This window comes from Lepidochelys kempii, chromosome 2, assembly GCF_965140285.1.
Source record: "Lepidochelys kempii isolate rLepKem1 chromosome 2, rLepKem1.hap1, whole genome shotgun sequence".
Lineage (NCBI taxonomy): Eukaryota > Metazoa > Chordata > Testudines > Cheloniidae > Lepidochelys > Lepidochelys kempii.
In genome coordinates, this window is record NC_136381.1 from 259,728,978 (window position 1) to 259,751,475 (window position 22,498).

The following is a 22,498-nucleotide window of genomic DNA, read 5'->3' on the forward strand; positions in this document are numbered from 1 at the left end:
GTTCCAGAACCTCACTCTCTGCTGGTTAGAAACCTTCCAATTTCCAGCCTGAATTTGTTCATTGCCAGTTTGGCGCACTTGGTTTTGTGCCAATATTGTCTTTTAGCTTAACTAGCTCTACACCCCCGCTAAACAAGCCAAACTTTTCCAGTCTCCGTTCATAAAATAGGCCCACCATTCCTCTGCTCATCCTAGTAGTTCTTCTCTGAACCTTTTCCAGTGTGAATTCATCTTTCTTGAACATGGGTGACCAGAATGCCACACAACAATCCAAATGAGGTCTTACCAGTGCCGTGCACAATGGCATTAATACTTCCCCCTCTCTCTTCTTGCCTGATACATTCTAGGATTGCATTTGCCTTTTTCACAGCCACACTACATTAGTGGCTCATAGTCATCTTGTGATCAGTCCACACACCCTCTGTGTCTCCTCCTCTGTGACTTTCAACAGATAAACCCCCACCTTGTAGCAGAAATTTTTATTATTAGACCCTAAGTGCATGACTTTGGGCTACTGAATTTCATCCAGTTTCTGTCACTTCAACCTTCAAGGCCATCCAGATCTTCCTGTAGAACATTCCTATCTTCCTCTGTATTGATGACACTTTCCACCATGGTATCATCAGCAATACTCCTACTTTTTGTGCCAAGGTCGTTAATAAAAATATTGAACAACATTGGTCTCAAGAATGATCCTTCAACTTCACTAATAACCTCCCTGGAGCCCTACAATTCACCTTTCACCACAACCCATTGCCAATCTTCCCTTTAGCCAGCTCCTTCTCCACCTTACAGTTCTTGTACTGACCCCCATCTTCTCTAATTTAGCTAATAATTTCCCATGTGCTACTGTGTCAGATGCTTAACTGAAGTCCAAATATATGAGATCTACTACACTCCCTTATCTAAAAACAAACAAACAAAAACCGCAACACTTGTGAGCTTTAGTTATCACTTGATTAGACATCTGTAAATGCAGTGGAATAACTAATGACTTAATTGCTTAATTACCAGCTGAAAACTCAATTTTAAACTTCCTATTACATCTGCCATTTTATAATTATCCACTTTGTACTTGCCAAAGGCTACTAAACAAACCATACACAATAGCAACAAAATAGACTGCACTTATGTAGTTGCTTTCATCAGAGGATCTCAGAGTGCTTTACAAATGCCAAGTAAATATATTTTATATAGGGGATGGAGACAAGAGGTGTCCATCTTCTAATTGTCACAAGCCCAAGGCATTGATCCTACAATTGACTACATGTGGACAAACTTCAGAGGGGCTCTGCACAGGCCAAGATGTGCATCTGCACATAGTCAGCTGCAAGATCATGACCCCTCTGAGCATTTACAAATGCTGTCAAAGTAAAGATAATAAAATGTCACAGTCTCAGTTTAAAACACTTTGTCCAGTGCCATGCTTCAGCAACAAAGACACATTAGCTTATTCTGCATTGCCTGAGAGATGCTAATTAGAGAAGGTTGATATTTATCTAATAAAATTTTTTGTTGTTGTTGAAAAATGGACTTCTCTAAATGGAAATAATTTGCAAAAAAAAAGAAAAGTGATATTACTGGACAGGAGAAGCGTGATGTTACGAACACCAGTCTGATGAATGAAAAAAACGTAAAAATAAAAACTACATAGCGAAAGTGATGTCAGTGAACAACAAATTGACATCCCTTCATATTCCGATGCCCTCCATGAATTGGAAATTGCTTTGCACTGGTCTGAAGGACAAGGAGAAAGTGATGCAGTGCACCATACAGCAACTTAAGCACCGCATCTACTATAATTTTGAGATGTTCGTAACACTGAGAAATTAATAAAATTGAACTCCTCGATCAGTTCATAAAACGGGGGCTCTACTGTATGGAAGTCTGTCAAGTTTTTGTGATTTTGGGTGTTATTTCTCCTATAGAAATTTTTAATCAAAATTGTTCATTAATCAGAAAGCTGGTTTTCAGTAAAGGAAAAATGTGAACATTTGGAAAAAGTTCTCAAAACTGCTAGTCGGCTAGCAACTCCCATTGTGACTTCTACGGCCAGATTTTCAAAAGAGCTTGGTATGCTGGATGGGAAAATATGGCCACAAATGTTGCAGTGAGAGCTTTGAGGCACTGAACATTTGCAGCAACTTCTGCTAAGTTTTGACATTTTCCATTTAACAAAAAACAGAGTTTTGGTAAGTAAAAATGTTGATAAACATTTCTATTAAAACACTCAAAAAAGTCATGAGAAATCAAAAATTTATAATGCCAACAACAAATGGAGGGGGAGGGAGAACTTTGTTTTTTAAAAAAGGCATTTTCCAAAAGAACTTAGCTAGTTTGTTTCAGTGTCTCAATGGGAGCTGAGAGACCTTGGCAGGAACTGGATTTTCACAGGAAATGCTGCAATTTTAACTATTTTTCGCATCCTGGAATGGAACAAAGAATGGAACAAAACCAAAAGTTTCATTATTTTCCACATGATCAAATTCTGAAAACATTTAGTTCTTTATTTTGACTTTTTAACAAAACTTGACTTTTTATATAAAAACAACGAATTTTGTTTCAAAACAATAAGTCAAAAAGGTCCATTTTGAAAACACTGAAATTGGATGCTTTTCACATTAATGGAGTGTTTCATTTCAGTTTTTTAAAACAATATGTTGTCTAAATGGACACAGTTTTGAAAGTTTCTATTTCCCCCAAACCAGCATTTTTTGTTAAAAACCGTTTAAACTAAAAATTTCGGAGCAGCTCTAAAGGTGCGCTCCTTAGAAACTCTGGCCCAATGTGTCTACAGTGTGTTGATACCCCAGTTACAACTAAGTGGGAAATATAATGTGTACACTGTTTGCATAAATAACGTGAGGAAACCTGAACAGGACATGGACAGCCACCTGAGTTAGAGGAAGTCATTTCAGGGAGATTAATTGATACTTTATTGAGTATAAAAACATATTAATGGGTGTCCAGAGACGACTGGAGAGAATTTCTGATATTCTTTGCCCCTCAGGGAACGCCACACTGCAATCAAGGAAATAAGGGGGGTGACTGACGGTCAAGCGAGCTTAAAACTAGCTAGTTCAGGTACAGGTAGCAGTGAAGCCATGGCAGCATGAAGTTTAGCATAGGCTGTACAAGCCTGCTTGGAACCCTGGGTAGTTACTCCGGCAGCTAACCCATGCTGAAACAGCCTGCTGCAACTTCACTGCTGTTGGTACCCGAACTAGCTAGATCAAACCTAGCTCAGGTATGTCTACCCGAGCTGCGATCACACCCTATGACTGGAATGTAGACATACCCTCCAATCTTAACAGCAATATACTGACCTTCATCATCTACACTGTGGTGTGGCTTAAGCAGCACACGGTGCCCACACGTGACCAGTCACATAGTTCTAAGTGCTTATTCCAGCTCCTGGGGGATAGGTTCATTACAGCCACAACTGCCACCAGCGTGAAGATGCAAGAACTTAGCATTTAACTGATGGACACAAACGAGAGGCTAGATTCATCATGGCTGGCACAGGCAGGTGCCAGCTGCATCTCTTGGAACCATCCAGGCAACCTGTGCATAAAGCGGAATTTTCTCCCAGCACAGGGCAGGTGGAATTTCCATGGAGGGCCGCACGGAAGCCCCACCCCAGGAGGTGTAGCCGGGATGTGATGAAACTGCACATCACTGTTACCCTGGCTATGCCCCCTTCCCGTCCAGTGCCACCTAGACCCATGCGTATGTGGAGGAGGGGAGGAGAGATTGTTCTATTTTTGTCAGGCAGGACTCAACCCTGTTTGCACCAGCTGCTGCATAAACCAAGGCTAACAGCAGCTAAAGGTCTGCCGGTAGGAAGCACTGTAAGGCAGCAACAAACTAGCCTGTTAACACTACATTGGGCTCTTCATTAACCAATCAGGTGCCAGCTCACAGCACGTTACCTAATGCAACTGCCTTCAGAGCTCTCTTCTGAAACCCTCAGATCTTTTCCCCAGGTTTTGTTCACGTGTTGTTTTGTTTTAGTTAATTACACATGGAAGACAGCAGGTGCCTATAAGATCATTTCACTATTGCCAATAGCCATCCTCTGAGTCCCACGCACAGTCTTACCAGAAGGACGAGGATCACTGGGCCTTGATATATGTAATCTATGTACTTCCCGGGTTCCTTTCCAAACCAGCATCTGTAAGAGAAAAACTACGGTTTACAAATCTTAATGCATATCTCATATTCAGATTATGTACACCTTAGGGAGTTATTCACTTATACCCCTGAAATGCTTTTGTGTTTAATTACATAGCCAACATGCAATTGAGCCACTTTTCTCCTTTCAAAGCTTTCATTGGACACAGATCCAAGCCCCAGTTTTTGCTGAGTGTAGCCAAGTCATGTTCCCACTCAGTTTCTAGCTGCCAACCCTATAAACATTTGCCTGGAAACATGAGAATGTTTCGAGATCAGCTATACAGGAGGATGAGCATCCTTAATGCAGATGCAGAACTTATGCTGCAAATTGTAACCCGCTATGTCAGAAAGAGGGCTCTTCCTTTGAATGAAACCTCCTGCCCCCTGAACTCTCTAATGCAGTGCTCACAAATGATTCAAGGAAAGTCTGTTTATGCAAAGGCCTCTAAATCCACAGGGAGACTTTTCCAAACCCTGTTTGTGTGTGTCAACAGGGAATCCATCCCATGGGCCTTGAACAGGCAAGGTTTCCAACTACAGAGCGCAACAAAGAGATACTCATTTAAAGCTAGCTGGTCTGACAAGCATTCTCATCCAATATAATCCCAGGGAAATTCACTGAACTTCTGTTAAAAGGCAAAGGGAGTTAACAGAAGTTCAGTAAACCAGAGTCATGTACTGCAGAGTTGTTGCAGGGGTTTTATTTTGTCATCATTTCTGTTATATGATTATGTGACAGGATTGCCTTAGATAGCAAGGGACTGGTCTCAATGACCCAGGAGCTCACTTCCAATCCGATGTTAACGACGAACAACTCATTTCTTTCTCTGATACATGGCAAACTAAACCTGTGCTTTCATACTGCCATGTTCTGGCTTTTGTGTATACCTTTTAGTGGATGGAATCCAAGTAGCCCAGTTCCTGTTTCCAGTGACTAACGTACAAGAGGATATGACATCTTGAACCCTGACCTCAATATGGTACAAGCCCTTTAAGGTCTCCTACATGGGTAACAGGAGTTTGTAAGCCAGGTCAAGTGATGTGTTCTTTTTGGAGTTCAGAGTTATGACTTCTATTCCCTTTTGCTATAGTGATTTCATAGATGGCCACATTGTCAATTGGTGTATGGCCATGGTGCATTGCAACATCTGATTATATGTAAAGCACAGAGAATGTGCTTGGTGCTACCCAAGACATGAAAATAAAGACATTCCCAGCCCACAAGGAGTTTCCAATCTAGATGACAGAGACAGATCCAGGTTGGGGCCCCAATCATATAGTACAACAGTCATATAGTAAATAACAATCTCTACAATGCTTCTTGGCACGGAGTTAGACTAGATGGCCCTTGTGGTCCCTTCTAACCCTGTGGTTCTATGATTCTACCCTGAGGAGCTCATAGTCTAGGACACAAGAAAGAAATAACAGGCAAATGAGACAAATGACTGGGTTTGAAGGAAAGCATGGTTCAAGCAGAATTACTTTAAGAACTGCAGTGGCAAAAAAAATCTTCTCTAATATGGGGGAGGCCTGCTAATGACTCCTAGGCTAAGAGAATATATTTGTCGATGGCACAGCATTCGTGGCACCCATCGAGAAGAACATTTTCTTATTAGAGAAACATTACAAAATGTAACAGGTGAGATAGTTCTCAAACGCCAGAATTCATGCTGTCCTACAATTACTTGCCTTTTCTCAGCTTGATATCCATAATAAAATCAGATTGAATGAGATCATTTTGAATCATTTGCACTAAGTTGTCTGATAAGTTATTAAAATGTTATTCCTGGTTGCACACAATATAGCTTTGTGCAACTTGGTAACTACTTGCAAAAACATTTCCAAAATTTGACACTGAGAGAAGCAATTGGAAAGAGCTGTTTCTTGCTGCCCAAATTATTATCCAACTGGAAGTGAAACCTTCCACTCTCCTCAAAAATGACATGGAAGAGAAAAAGAATGACTTGCTGGAGCAGTGTGGGGACAGAGAAGGGTATTGTGGGATATATCAAGGAAAGGAAACATAAGAGTGAAGCTGCCAGGACCTGGAGGAGTTTGGGGAACCTACCAAGGAAAAAGAACTGAACTGTCTGAGACCTTCCAGAAAGGACCTTTTGGAAAGCAGGCTGTGCTAATTAAGGAATCCCAGTGGGATTAATAATGAGTTTGACTGAGGCATATGAAGGAACTCAAAGACCAAGGAGCAGCCTGTGGAGAGCCAGCAGCTAATGCCCTGAGATTTTGGGGGAAGAAGTTATTGTTGATGTAACTGGTCCAGTTCTTTGGAACCAATACATCTATTCTAGTGTAGAATTCATATTTCATAGAATAAAAGCATTATCTACACCAAGGTAGTATCTAGGAGCCCCAGTCACGGACCAGGACCTCTCTGTGATAGGTGCTGTGAAAATACAGAACAAAAAGACAATCCCTGCCCTAAAGAATTTATAATTAAGTAGATATCAGGTCGCATGTAGCAATGCAACTGATATAATTCAGTGACCTAGACTTTCTTCCTTTATCTACATTAATTTTCACCTTTAAATCCAAACTAAGGCCCCAATCCTGAAATGAAAGCCATGTAGCTTTTTTTTACAACAAACAAACAACCCACCCTGGAACCTTCACCTCCTAATCCCAGGAAAGTTATTATTTTGTTGATTTGGGTTTTTCGATAGGGTGTGTATGGCAATTATATCTGTAGTGGAGAGCCATGAAAAAACTGCTAAAACAACATATGCATTCCCCGCCTCCTTCCAGCCTCCTCCAAGAACAAACAAAAGCTTTTTCAATGTCGGGGAGGACAAGCCATTGAAGTAGATCTCGTTAGGATGAAAGAAATTGGAACACCTGCACACTGAATAATACTAATCAATATTCCCCCATGCTTCCCTGATAGGACTTTACATAACTCAAATATCACTGTCCTTTCATCATTGTTAATGAGACTTTTATTACTGCTTTTATCCTTCCAGATTGTCCATCTCTGAAATTGCTACAGAAGTAGCTCTTCATCACTTGTTGATTGTTTTTACATGATGCATAAAGTACTTCTCTTCTCGAGGGTAGCCAGATTCTACCACAGAGCTAACCACTGGACAAGATGTTCTCAATAATCCTAAATTAGATTTTTCCCTATATTGATCAAAGGCGCTAATGCAGGTGAAATCAGGCGCTTTTCATTTGGTTTTATGGAATCATTCATTATTTAAGCATATCTGTTCTTCCTTGTGGCTGCAATCTTCTTGATTTTGTCATCTTTAGAGCTATACAGCTTGAACTACAAAAGTACTTCCAGTCTGCCTTGGTTGTATTTCAAATTGCTTACCCAAACTAACAGCAATATGGTCACATTTTGTCCTTGACTTTGAACAGTCCATATGCACTTTTGGAGATTTCCCCCCCCCATCTGAATATTTTTGGAGGCTGCTGTTTGTTCTGTAGTTCACATCTGAATGTGGTTTGCTAGGTTAGATCACATGGGAGAAGTCACATGTTATTTCTCCATGTCTGAATAGGCTGAGCACATCCCATGTGATCATAAGAGTCAGCTTGGTTTGGCAGAGCTGATTCCACTTAGTTTCTCAGAAACAAGAATCAAGTTTTACTCTTAGCCTTACATTGGCACAGATTTATGTAGTTCACATTTCAGCCATTATTTCTGTATCTTTTCGGCACATGGAAAGACTTCTCGAGCCGTCACGAACAGAATTTAGTCCGGACATTTGGGCTGACTCATCCAGAAGGACTTAGAGTTAAGTAGATTTTTGATTAAAAAACGTTTTGATCTGTGCTTTAATTTTTCTGTTTAGTAGGCGTTATTAGATATACCACCTGATTAAACAAATATAATGTCCTAGAAAATGCGTGCATATTTATAGCAATCAGCAAACCACTGGCAAACAATTCATCTCTTGCTTTTGTTTTAGTTCATTAAGGTATGCTAAGTCTTATCCTGTGTATAACATTAATATAAATGTGAAGAATAGAACAGCTTTATTCCCTTATCAGCTATTCATTTCTATGAGCTTTATTGTATTGGTATGATTGTATGGGTAAGATCTTCTGGAGAACAGCACCTGTGGTGCACCTGATATCTCAGTCTCTGATAGAGTGCAGAAGTTCACATATCCTCGGCCTCTCTGATGAGTGCCTGACATTACAAAATATTTCACGCTCCAGCTCATAAGCATTTCTGGATACTAGTAGGGTGGGCAGATGACTGGATGCTTTGTGGTCTTGCCCAATATGAAATCATTTGGCACTGATCTCAAAAGTCTGTTCATGGGGCATAGCAGGTTGTGCAAGGTTATTGTACGCCAGTGCAAATGTGAATGGAAGCTAGCTATATCGGGGTGCAAGAAAGGCTAAGCATTACGTATCATCCTCCATGCCTAGTGATACTAATGAAACCCCCTTGTGTGGCCACTGCCTTATTTGCTAGCATACGGAGCAAAAAGGAATGGAGCATGGGCAGGGAATGGGTGTGTCTGTGAGGACAAGGAGCTTAAGCATGATCCCTATTTGTTAATGCAGCCGAATTATTCCTGCTACTTGGCGGCTCTGTACAATTGCTCTCAATGTAAAATCAGATTCCCTTGTGTTTCATGCTCTGCCCGTCACATTTTACCTTGTCCTTATATGTAGAACACCTGCGCTGCGCGGGATCAAAGCCAGTATGTGGGCCGCTTGCAATACTACGATGACTGTTCTTGGAAGCTTTACAACCCAGTTCTGTGATCTCAAGAGGCCAAATCCTTCACTCAGTAATTTTTAACCCAGTCCCACTGAAGGAGTTTTGCCTGAATAAAAGCTGTTCAGGAAGGATTTGGGGATTTGGTCCAGGAGTTTTAGATAAGCCTTTGAACTTTGGGGTGTTCACTCAAGCTGAGCTTGGAACTTTTTGAAGTTGTCAGTTCTGAAGATCAATGGGAATGAGACAGCCATATCTGTTAGTTTTCATCTCCATAGTCTATGTAACTTTTAGCACAATTTCTTCCGGCATTGGATATGTCTATGCAGTCTGGTATCTTGTTTATGTAGACCCACATAAATAAAATCGTTAACATTACTTACTGTTCATTTTCATAATAGAGCTTGCCAATGGCCCAGGCAACAATGATTGGGCAAGGAATACCTAAAAAAAAAAAAAAAAAGATCAAAAGTCACAATTCACACACACAACACTGTCAGTCAATGTGTGTGTGTTGGGGGCGGGGAGTATAAGAAATGACGTTGACACTTGCCTTTGGCCATGGGCTATAGACCTCATACATCTGCTAACTAGTTTTATGTAAAAGAAATAGAAGTCCTAACAAGACGAGATCTTTTCACAGCTTTAGTGCCATTGTTCTATAAGAGGCAGATTATTAAAACAATTACAGAAAAATTAAAAAGCTACTTAAGAAATAGCCGTAGATTCTGGATGAATCACAAACCATTTTCTTCATTCCGCACAATACCTTAAAGGCAGGTTGAGCTTTCTGGGGGGTTTATTATCTGAGTTGTATTACCAGGCTGCAGTCTCCTTATGGTTCTGCTGCACCATATGGATTGGGTGGGAAGTTCTGAAATTAACCATCCCAAGGTGGAGGGCAATGTGGAGGAATTCTCTCGAGGTTTAACTCTTGACCAGTTCAGATGTTATTCTGGCAGTCTCTGAAGAATGCAATTTCTCCCAGCTCCACTGGTGTGTTCCATGACCTCCAACACACCATGTGTCCTGTTGGTGGTTTTTTTAAAATAAATGATTCTGAAATCCCATTAAGCCCACGTGTTTGATTTGCATATCTTTCTCCCACTAACCTGGAATGCATTAAGGCAGATGCACCATTGCTCACTGGGAATTTAATCTCCTTGCATGTGGCTGGTACATCTGTAAGCTTCCTGTCCCTGCCATGCTGTTGCCTCTGCTTTCACTCCTACTCAGTGGGCCAGATCCTCGTCCTCACAATGTTATTTTGTGCCAGTCCCTTGGCATAAGCTGCTGAGTAGCTGGCTGGTGGAGAATTCCCATCACATAGAGGGAATTCCAAGGAGGTGTAGAGTCAGTGTAGTCAGCTCTGTGCCACTCCCCTCCCAAAGCAGGTTCCCAGGGAAAAGGGAACGTAGCTGAAGCATCCTGTGCTCCAGTGACCCCTTGGTTCAAGGAAAGATTCTTGGAGGAGCTGGCACAGTTTACAGCAGCTCTGCGGCTCCTCTGACCTATGCGGGACAGGGAGGGGACCAAAAGAGCTGCAATATCAGAGGAGCAAGCAGCTGATTTGTGACCCTTCTTATCCTCAGCTGAACCCAGCACTTAGTGGGAGCAACTCAGAACCCAGCCCAAAAACATGGCTGGACCACAGTAATGTCATGCTGGGACTAGCTCTCTTCTCACTCCCACTCACCTCATGTGTCCATGCTCCCTGAGATTCCGGAGAGTGAACTCTGGAGTCACCGTGTAAGAGAGAGTAGAATCAGGAGCATTTTCCAACCCGATTTGTACATTGCTTTCAAATGGGCCTCTCTCAGTGTTGTCAAACATCTCTGGTAAATCAGGCAAAAAGGCATCTCCAGGGCCACCCAGTGTGCTCGCTACCAGGTCAGCTTTGCACTGCACTCCAGGTCAGCCTTTCCAAGGCAAAGCATGTTCTTAATTCCCATTGAAGTGAATGGGATTCAGGTACATGCTTATGTGCTTTGCTGAATTGAGGTCTATAGCTCCACATTGACCTTCAAAATCCTGACATTTCAGTAGACTGGGGCCAATGTAGAGAGACATCGTAGCGTAGACTCTGCAGTGGAGGCCAGCAGGGATGGGATTAAAGTACACACGTAAAGATCAAACTATGCTTTGGGCTGTGATTCTGGGGATCTGCCCTGCCCTCCTGCGAAGACAGATTCTCCTTGTTCAATGACTCAAGAAGACATCGTGTTTTCCGTCGTCATGGGGATGGGATGGGATGGAAGCGTACATGCCCTTGTTGCTGGATAAGGACCTTTCTCTATTCCTGGCCAAAGATCAGAGAACCGTGGAGATCAGAGAACTGGACGTGAGATTTGCCAGAGGCGAAGCAGAAAGTAGGGCAGAGTGACTGGCACAGGAAAGGATCTAAAAGGGTGAGAGGAAGGGTGTGCTCAATATGTGGCACTTGTGCAGTTACAGTCAGAGACCAAGATGTCTCAGGACTACAGTCATGGACCAGGCAAGCTACTTGGACCTGTGATCTGGTCACAAAGCGGTCAGGGTACTGCTTGATCAGCGGTATGGGTGGGTAGGAGAACTGGCAGTGGCCAGGCCACCTCATGCGCTGGCCAGCACAGCTGAGCTGCGGGTAGTAATTTAATTAGGACACCCGTAGATTACTAATTCCTGGGAACAAGCCAGGAGCCACATTTCCTTCCCCGTTCATCTCCTGGGGTTGCACGGGCACATGCCTCCCTTTATTAAAGGCTGTGTTTTAGAAAGACAATCTAGCCCCTAAGTGACCTCAAATGCAGCTGCAACATTGTTCCTGCATGGAAAGAGGCCCAATTAACTCCATGCTGAAATGTTTTTCCTTGTGTCTGATTTGTTGTGTCTGTCTTAAGGCTGTAAGGGCCTGTGTTGTAAATATAAAGGGAAGGGTAACTACCTTTCTGTATACAATGCTATAAAATCCCTCCTGGCCAGAGGCAAAATCCTTTCACCTGTAAAGGGTTAAGAAGCTAAGGTAACCTCGCTGGCACCTGACCAAAATGGCCAATGAGGGGACAAGATTCTTTTAAATCTGGAGGCGGGGAGAAAAGGCTTTTGTCTGTCTGTCTGTGTAATACCTTTGCCAGGAACAGATCAAGGATACAAGCCTCCCAGCTCCTGTAAAGTTAGTAAGTAATCTAGCTAGAAAATATGTTAAATTTTCTTTTGTTTTTTTCGCTTGTAAAATTCGCTCTGCTGAAGGAAATGTGTATTCCTGTTTTTGTGTCTTTTTGTAACTTAAGGTTTTGCCTAAAGGGATTCTCTATGTTTTAAATCTAATTACCCTGTAAAGTATTTACCATCCTGATTTTACAGAGGTGATTCTTTTACCTTTTTCTTTAAATAAAATTCTTTTAAGAACCTGATTAATTTTTCATTGTTCTTAAGATCCTAGGGTTTGGGTCTGTGTTCACCTATACCAATTGGTGAGGATATTATTATCAAGCCTTCCCCAGGAAAGGGGGTGTAGGGCTTGGGGGAATATTTGGGGGAAGACGTCTCCAAGTGGGCTCTTTCCCTGTTCTTTGTTTAAATCACTTGGTGGTGGCAGCGTATCAGGGTTTTAACTAAGCTGGTTCCCAAGGCAAGAAAGAAATCTGTGCCTTGGGGAAGTTTTAACCTAAGCTGATAAGAATAAGCTTAGGGGGGTTTTCATGCAGGTCCCCACATCTGTACCCTAAAGTTCAGAGTGGGGAAGAAACCTTAACAGCCCGTAAGGTCAGGGACAATGTCTCCTGTTTCCTCCAATGCTGAGCCCACTGTGATGTTAAACAAATACACACTGAAGAGACAATTTAGGGACGGTTGATCAACCTGAAGCAACACCACTGTGAACTGCTGAAACCTGAAACTGCTGAGTCATGCACATAGCGCCTGATGCTCCTGCCTTAACCTTAGCCACGGTTGGGAATAAAATCACAATGATCCAAGTGAAAGATGCGGACCTCAGCCATAACCTTTCACTCATTGGCCCGTGTTGAGCTGTGTCATTAAAGTATATTTAAATATAAACATTTAACTCAACCTGCTCTGATATTTGCATTTGTTAAATGGGGTGAGATCTGAATGACAAAAATATCACTCTTCCCGGATTTTTGTGTGTGTGAATCTTGGTTATATCACTTCTTTAACACTGACAGTCATATAGTACAGTAGTTTTAAAGCACACGGCACTTACACCATCCTATGAAGAGGAAGACCCATTTCCTCAGTTTATCTGTGGAGTAAGTCATCACTATCGCAGTGTGTAAATAGCAGCCTTCCACAAACATCCAGAAAAAATTGGTCACCACAAAATAATTGTAGATCGTTGTAATACACCGACACCAGGGCTGGAACAAAAATATACGAGTGCATTTTAAACCCTGGGTGATTTGTTGTTTTTAAATCACTCAGCACTGGACGAACTCTACTCCCATGAAGTCAAAATTCAAATTCCAAAAACAGAAGGGACCACTGTGATCACTGAGTCTGACCTCCTGTCTAACACAGCACAGAGAACGGCCCCAAAATAATTCCTAGAGCAAATCTTTTAGAAAAACACCCAATCTTGATTTAAAAATTGTCTAAAAAAAGAATCCATCACAACTGTTCGTAAGTTGTTCCAATGGTTAATTACTCTCACCATTAAAAATGTACATCTTAGTTCCAACCTGAATTTGTCTCACTTTAACTTCCAGCCATTGGATTGTATGATACCTTTCTCTGCTAGATTGAAGATATTATTAAACATTTGTTCCCCATGTTGGAGTTATAGACGGTAATCAACTCACCCTTTAACCCTCTTCGTTAAGTTAAATAGATTGAGTTGTTTGAGTTTACTACTATAAAAGTATGGTTTCTAATCTTTTAATCATTTGTGTGTCTCTTCTTTGAACCATCTCCAATATATCAACATCCTTCTTGATTTGTGGGCCCCAAAACTGCACACAGGATTCCAGCAGTGGTCCCACCAGTGCCAAATAAAGAGGTAAAATAACCTCTCTACTCCCACTTGATACTCCCCTCTTTATGAATCCAAGAATTTCATTTTCTCTTATGGCCACAGCATCACCCTGGGAGCTCATGTTCAGCTGATTATCCTCTATGACCCCCAGAACTTTTTCATTGTCACTGCTTCCCAGGATAGAGTCCCTCATCCTGTAAGTATGGCCTACATTCTTTCTTCTGAGATGTGTATATTCACCCACATTGTTTGCATGAGCCCAGCTTATCAAGTGATCCAGATCACTCTCTATCAGTGACCAGTCCTCTTCGTTTTTATCGTGTCCCCCAATTTTTATGTCATCTGCAAACTTTATTTTATGTTTTCTTCCAGATCATTCATAAAAAATTTAAATGGCATAGAACCAAGAACTGACCCCTGTGGGACCCCACTAGAAATACACCTGTTTGATGATGATTCCCCATTTATAATTATGTTTTGAGGCCTATCATTTAGCTAGTTTTTAATCCATTTAATGTGTGCCATGTTAATTTTATCTTTCTAGTTTTTTTAATCAAAATGTCAGAAGTATCCAGTGAAGTGCTTTCCAGCAGTCTAAGTATATCACACCGACACTGTTACCTTTATCAACCAAACTTGTAGTCTCATCAAATAGATGTTGACTGGCATCAATAATATTGCCCTCCTTTCATTCTATATTAATCAGGTCCCACATCAGCTGCTCCATGATCTTGCCTGGGATCCCCATCAGACTGACAAGCCTATAATTCCCTGGGTCATCCTGTTTACTCTTTTTAAATATTGGCACATTATTTTTCTTCCAGGATTCCAGAACTTTTCCAGTATTCCAAGCCTTACTGTAACATGGGGAGAATACCAACCTCCTTTATAAAGCACTTTTATGAAAATCCCCATAAAAGAGCTACACATTATTATCATTCAAGGGCTCAATACTCCTACTCTTGTTCACATTGAATGACTCCTAACTCTGCAATCATCCCATTGATTCCAATGGTTAAAGTCTTTCTCAAAGTCAGTCATGAGAGGAGAATCAGGCCCCGAATGACCAAGCTGATAAATGTCACATCACTTACGGTCATGACAATGTCTGAATTTAATGCAGATTTTTGCATGAGCCAGGGTATGAGATAATTTGCTAAAGACACAGGAGTAAATACAAAACCAGTTTACTCATTAGAGGCATCAATGCTTCGATATAATGGGATATACAGATGGACAGGGTATACTGGTCTCCATAATCTGTTTTCAATGCACTAGATTGTATTACATTCCCTTAGACCATAATGCACTATATGAAGTTACTGAACATGCAAAGTAACCAACAGTGGAAAGATATGAATATTTATCTAATCAACACCTATTTTTTATGCACTCAATCTTTTTAAAGTTATTTTAAGGGTGCAGAGAGCATATGGATACTACCCTCTGTAGTATTTTTATACATGTAAATAAATAATTCAGATTTTTACCTATACCCATGACAAGTGGATACCATAGCCACATCACATACCTCATTGCTTTCATGTATGTTATGATCAATCATCTGAAGCAGGAACCACATCACATTCCTCAGTATGAACGTGGTGATCAGGTTCCAGTGGATAATATTTCGAAGGCATCTGATGCTCCTAATGGGGGAAAGGGGCAAAGATGTGAGTTATTATACAATGCCCACCACAAATCTTCATTGTTTGTCTTTGGTTAATTGTGGCATGTGTCAGTAGCACATTTGCATTAATCCTGCTTCAGCTAGGGGGTGGACTTCTTGAGATCCCTTCCAGTGAAACATGTCTATGATTCTATATGAAAACTACCAAGGGAAGTACAAAATGCAAAGCCATTTGAATTGCTGGCCAATGGAAATAATTCAAACAAATTAAAGAATCAGTTGAACAAACACAAGCTACTTGCCTTTATTTTTGAGGCCCTCCACAGCCTATCCCAAGCTACCTATCACTTCTCACATGCTACTGAAACATTGATTCCTGCCTCTGATCAGCAACAATGCCAGCCTTCAATGCTCACTTGTTAAACCTTCAAACAAACATCTTTGTGCTTTCTCCCATGCTATGTCTCAGGCTTGGGAGGAGCTCCCCAGAATCATCCACAAAGCCACCTCATTTCCGCCTTAAAATCCTCCTTAAAACTCCTTTCCCAAGATGCCTACAACAAAAAACCCGACAATGGTTAGTTAGACAGCTGGGGTGCTAAGACCACTCCCTATGATGCCCACCAGTGTCATCTCATTTTCCTTGTGCTCTTCTGTCTGCCAGCCTGTATCCACCTGTTGATTGTCTCTGGGCTGGTCTAAACTGGAACTTACATGGGCATAGCTATGTGTCTCCGGGATTTGAAAAAATCTGCACCCCTGAGAGACGCAGCTATTCTGACCTAACCCCCCGGTGTAGACAATACTAGGTCAATGGAAGAATTCTTCCATTGACCTAGCTACCGCCTCTCAGTCTGGTAGATTACCTACACTGATGGGAGAACCCCTCCCAGCGGCATATATAGTGTCTACACTAAAGTGCTACAGTTGCACAGCTGTGCCAGTGTAGCAATTTAAATGTAGACATACTCTTATACTTAGATTGCAAGCTCTTCTGGTCAGGGAATGTCTTTGTTCTGTTTGTACAGCGCCTAGCACAGAGGGGTCCTGGTCCACGACTGGGGCTGTCCGACGCACCGACAAAAACATAAAATAGTGAGACTTCTCCCCTCTCTATTTTCAAAACACATCCTGTTAAGAAAGGATGCGTACTGAATGACAGGTTGATGCAAGGATCTGTAGAGAGAGAAAGCATGAGTGGGTATGCCTGGAATTGTAGTGCGGTGGGGAAGACGGAGAAAGCAAGCACCCACATTAACACAAGAAACAAACAATGTGCGGAGACTTCCATTTTTTTCTGGTAAACTCTTCGCTCTTACCTCATCCTCCCCACCTGCCTGTCCACTTTGTCCACCTGCTGCCTCTCAGACCATAAAGTAGAGTCAGTGTAGTCAGCTCTGTGGCCCAGACCATAAAGTTCTGGGGCAAAGACTATCTTTGTGAGTAGCATACTGAATTCCTGATCCTTTCTCTTCCTGGGTGCTAGCCCAGTACAAATCATAACGAACTAACTAAACAATATCATCAAGAGTGCATGAGCGTGATTAAGGCCCTGATCATGCCTAACTTCAACCACGCTGAGTCGCTCCAATGACATCAAAAGGGCCACTCACATGCTTTAAGTTGAGCATGTGAACAAGAATTTAGCAACAGCTGGGCCTTAACAAGACTGAGAATGCATTTCGGGGGATGGGGTTTCGGTAGCATGTGTTGCACACTCACTTTCTGCTGGAGTATGTCGCAGTTAGGATCTTTACAGAACCTGCTGAGTATTTAGAGTGACAAACGTTTTTATAAGCAGCACAGTCTTTTAAAATATATTTATGCAAGACACAAGCTGGGGCGCTGAATATTTTTATTCCTTTATTGGCAGCATGACGTTTAAGTTCCCAGAGGTTCAGAAGCACTGGCGTTTTTAAAAATCCAAACACTGCTCCATGGAAAGTCACAGGAGCGGAAAGACAATGCAACATGCATAGCCAGGGGCAGAAAAAGATGAGAAATAACAGTGACCAATGAGCACGAGGTAGCAAGCATCAGGGGAATAAATAGATTGTATAGAGATGGCAGGGCAGAACGACAGAAAGTGAATGAAGTAAAGTCAACCACAATAATACAGAGGGAGTTCTGTTCCCAGATACATGCAACAGGTGCTCTCATTTACTGCAATTGCATCTGAATGTGGTTGTTATTTATAGTACAAAGAAAAGGAGGACTTGTGGCACCTTAGAGACTAACCAATTTATTTGAGCATAAGCTTTCGTGAGCTACAGCTCACTTCATCGGATGCATACTGTGGAAAGTTTAGAAGATCTTATTATATACACACAAAGCATGAAAAAATACCTCCTCCCACCCCACTCTCCTGCTGGTAATAGCTTATCTAAAGTGATCACTCTGCTTACAATGTATATGATAATCAAGTTGGGCCATTTCCAACACAAATCCAGGTTTTCTCACCCCCTCCCCCACACACACAAACTCACTCTCCTGCTGGTAATGGGGGGGGGGGGGTGAGAAAACCTGGATTTGTGTTGGAAATGGCCCACCTTGATTATCATACACATTGTAAGGAGAGTGGTCACTTTAGATAAGCTATTACCAGCAGGAGAGTGAGTTTGTGTGTGGGGGGGGGAAGGGGGGGTGAGAAAACCTGGATTTGTGTTGGAAATGGCCCAACTTGATTATCATACACATTGTAAGGAGAGTGGTCACTTTAGATAAGCTATTACCAGCAGGAGAGTGAGTTTGTGTGTGTGTGTGGGGGAAGGGGGGGTGAGAAAACCTGGATTTGTGTTGGAAATGGCCCAACTTGATTATCATATACATTGTAAGCAGAGTGATCACTTTAGATAAGCTCAGAGATTAAATGACCTGCCCCCAAAAATCTGTGGCACAGCCATGAATTGAACCCAGATCTCCTGAGGCCTAGCCTCATCACCCAGGGTGCTCCTGCACAGACCTGTACATGGAGGACAGCATCTGCTGCCTGGCGCAAGGGGTTAAAGATAATTAAATTAATTTTTAAAAAAGAAACAAGGGGATCCAAGGGGACAAATTGGGTTAAGCCAGCAACAGAGGGTAGATCACAAAACCCTGAGTGTGAATGACATGAAAAAAAAATCAAAGCGCCATGGCAAGCTACGTCCCTTTCTGTGTCAATAGGAAGCACAGCAAGTTGGGTAGACAATTGGCCGTTGTGCAGGATTTAGGACAGCTTGCAGATACGTAGGAAATCAGGATAGCGGCACAGAGGAAATACCTTCTCAGGATGAGAGTGGACGTGTCAGAGGGAGGACTAGGAAGAAACAGGAGATCAGGGGCTTGTAGCTGAAATGCCATCTCAGCCACAGCTGCAGAATTGTTAGCACGCTGCTATGATTTGCTGATGCATAATTAACCCCCTGGGTCTAACATAAGGATTAAGAGGAAAGCTGCCACCATTATGTCAGAGTGGAATCTCTTGTTCTAATTGCTAATGCAGCTGCTGTGCTCTCCACTCCGTTTACCACCCTTGATACGTATCCACAGGCCAGTGGCTGGAACAAGAACTGTACGACCCTGTCAATAGGGAAACTAGATACCATTAACTTGGGTTTGAATAGAGACTGGGAGTGGCTGGGTCATTACACATATTGAATCTATCTCCCTGTGTTAGTTATCCTCACACCTTCTTGTCAACTCTCTAAATGGGCCACCTTGATTATCACTACACAAGTTTTTTTCTCCTGCTGATAATAGCTCATCTTAATTAATTAGCCTCTTACAGTTTGTATGGCAACTTCCACCTTCTCTGTATGTGTATATATATATCTTCTTACTATATGTTCCATTCTATGCATCCGATGAAGTGGGCTATAGCCCACGAAAGCTTATGCTCTAATAAATTTGCTCGTCTCTAAGGTGCCACAAGTACGCCTGTTCTTTTGGCGGATACAGACTAACACAGCTGCTACTCTGAAACCTTTAAAATTACAGAAGACTGGTGTGCGACTATGTCTCTCCTTTCCCTGCACCAGGAACAATCCAGTGATCTAGGTTACTCATTTCTTCTGCCTAATTCCACCCTTATATCCATGTCCTTTACTGCTCCTTCTCAGTCAAGGATAATTAAGTCAAGGTTTAGATGCACTCTCCTCCCTTCACACTTCCCCGCTGCACAGTCCTAAGAACAGTAGGAATCAGAAAGGAGGTGATCCACAGACTTCAGGAATTTAGGTAGCATCACAGCAGAGACTATTTGAGGAGGACTACTGAGGAGCTGGGGGAAAAGTCTATCGTAATAATAGACCATGTGCAGGGATCAGACCAGATGATCTGAGGCCAGGTCCTTCTCACCTCAGAAATCAATGAATTCAAGCTCTCCGATACAAGTGACATTGCAGAACCACTTCATACCAGTCCACCAGGCTCAGCGGAAAGGTGGGGTGGGCAAGGGCACCCTAAGAAGCTGTTTCCATGGTACGCACCCTCTGCCCTGTGGAGACACTCCCACTGCAGCTGCTGGCCCCAGCACATTGCCTGCTGAGTCTGTATCACCCTCAGCCCCCGCTTTCCCTCCCAGCCTGCCTAGGTGCAGCATCACTCCCCATCCCTGAGAGGGGACCCGGGCTGCATGAAGTGGAGCGAGGCTGCACAGGCCCCAGGGGGAGAGCCCTGACGCAGGAGCCAGTCCCACGGCAGTGGCAAGGAGCAACAGCGCTGGCTGCCCCACTGCCCAGTGCGCCCATTCTGGTTTGGCCCCACGGCCCCTTTGTTGTGATGGAGAGGGGGAGGGAGGCATGTACGGTCAGTGAGTGGCATTGTGACCTGGTGCACAGAAGCCACGGGGCCAATCCTGAGCAACGCAGCTCTGAGACCTCCTTTAACCAGATCGCACCACTCACTCAACTTTGGCCCTGCTATTCCCCCTCGTCATGACAGAAGGCTGGCCTGGCCAACCTGAGCAGGAGCAGGATGGCCAGCGTGGCTGCTCCTCACAGCTGCCAACGGCACGCACGGCACGCCAGGAGCATAGAGCGGCACACACCAGTAGGGCTGGGAACAAAACCCAGGACCAGAACCCTGTTTTAAAGGAGGAACTCTGCTAGCTGGTGGCAGTAGTTGTCTCATTCCGTATGAGCAAGAGCCACCTGAGGGACAAAGTTACATGCACTCAGACTGAGTTCCTCGTGCCTCACAGTGGTTCCCCAACCTTGCAGCATAGTCTAGCCATCATTTTCTGCTCACAATCTGTGCTCACGGCGGGGTAGAGAGTGACTCGGACTGCATGCCAATGCAGGGGAATAAGAACCCCTCTTACAATGATACACAAGCCACCCAGACCGTAGCTCTCCCTGGCATGACTTGTCTGCTTACTCCCCCTGCTTCCAGGAGAAGTTTGGTGGGGAGGAACACAGCCTTGGCTCCCTTTTCCCCGCCCAACTCCAAGTTAAAGAGATCAGCAGTAAGTCACTAACGGGGAAGCAGGGGAGGAATTGCAACTCAGAGATGCAGCTCTAGTTACTCTGCCTGCTGGGGCTACTTCTGGCGTGGTGTAGTTTATGCATCCACCATTGCTCGCGTATGTGCCTGAAGAGACAATCCAACCCTGGGCTACCCCAATGAAACACACATATTTGGCAGGGCACTCAGCAATCTCAGCTGAGCAGGACAAAGTAGCACATAAATGGACAATGCAGGGCCCTCAATCTGTGACTGCAAACAAGTCGGAGAGATGGCAGTTCCAGGCAATGTTATGCTGAGAAGAAATCTGAAGGCAAGGGAGGAAAAAGTTCCCTAACACTAGTCACCACTTGTGCCTGGCTAGCAGGAAGCAACACTTCCCTCACAGCCCTGGAAAAGGAGGTTTAACACAGGGTATGTTTAACACAGGTTGCTGTGCACCAGCTAACCTGCCCAAGCTAACTTGTACCCAGTTAGAGGAGGTAACAAGAGCAACGATGATAGAGCAGAGTGGGTAACACAAGCCCAGCATGGAGCCTGGCTCACTAGCCTGTGCCAAAGCCCAGCCCTGCATTGAAGCAATGAGAGGCAAAAAGGCATCTTTTAAAAAATGGAAGTTAAATCCTAGTGAGGAAAATAGAAAGGAGCATAAACTCTGGCAAATGCAGTGTAAAGATACAATTAAGAAGGCCAAAAAAGAATCTGAAGAACAGCTAGCCAAAGACTCAAAAAGAAAGTACACCAGATGCAGGAAGCCTGCTAAACAACCAGTGGGGCCACTGGATGATCGAGATGCTAAAGGAGCACTCAAGGACAATAAGGCCATTGTGGAGAAACTAAATGAATTCTTTGCATCGGTCTTCACGGCTGAGGATGTGAGGGAGATTCCCAAACCTGAGACATTCTTTTTAGGTGACAAATCTGAGGAATTGTCCCAGATTGAGGTGTCGTTAGAGGAGGTTTTGGAACAAATTGATAAACTAAACAGTAATAAATTACCAGGACCAGATGGTATGCACCCAATAGTTCTGAAGGAATTCAAATGTGAAATTGCAGGATTACTAACTGTCATCTGTAACCTATCATTTAAATCAGCTTCTGTACCAAATGACTGGAGGATCGCTAATGTGACGCCAATTTTTAAAAAGGGCTCCAGAGGTGACCCCGGCTATTACAGGCTGTAGCCTGACTTCAGTACTGGGCAAACTGGTTGAAACTATAGTAAAGAAGAAAATTGTCAGACACAAAGATGAACATAATTTGTTGGGGAATAGTCAACATGGTTTTTGTAAAGGGAAATCATGCCTCACCAATCTACTAGAATTCTTTGAGGGGGTCAACAAGCATGTGGACAAGGAGGATCCTGTGGATATAATGTATTTAGATTTTCAGAAAGCCTTTGACAAGGTCCCTCACCAAAGGCTATTAAGCAAAGTAAGCAGTCATGGGATAAGGAGGAAGGTCCACTCATGGATTGGTAACTGGTTAAAAGATAGGAAACAAAGGGTAGGAATAAATGGTCAGTTTTCAGAATGGAGAGAGGTAAATAGTGGTGTCCCCCAGAGGTCTGTACTGGGCCCAG

At 43.0% G+C, this 22,498-nt stretch overlaps 1 protein-coding gene across 4 annotated transcripts in view; it reads right to left on the minus strand.

Moving 5' to 3' along the window:
* CRHR2 (corticotropin releasing hormone receptor 2) overlaps positions 1-22,498 on the minus strand; it is a 246,297-nt gene that overhangs the window by 60,056 nt on the left and 163,743 nt on the right. For all 4 annotated transcript variants that reach the window (XM_073334745.2, XM_073334747.2, XM_073334746.2 and 1 more), the window contains 4 exons: positions 15,373-15,490; positions 13,074-13,227; positions 9,253-9,313; positions 4,102-4,174 (listed from right to left, as the gene is read on the minus strand). In XM_073334745.2, the coding sequence (XP_073190846.1) occupies positions 4,102-4,174; positions 9,253-9,313; positions 13,074-13,227; positions 15,373-15,490 (406 nt within the window). The remainder of the gene's footprint in view (positions 1-4,101; positions 4,175-9,252; positions 9,314-13,073; positions 13,228-15,372; positions 15,491-22,498) is intronic.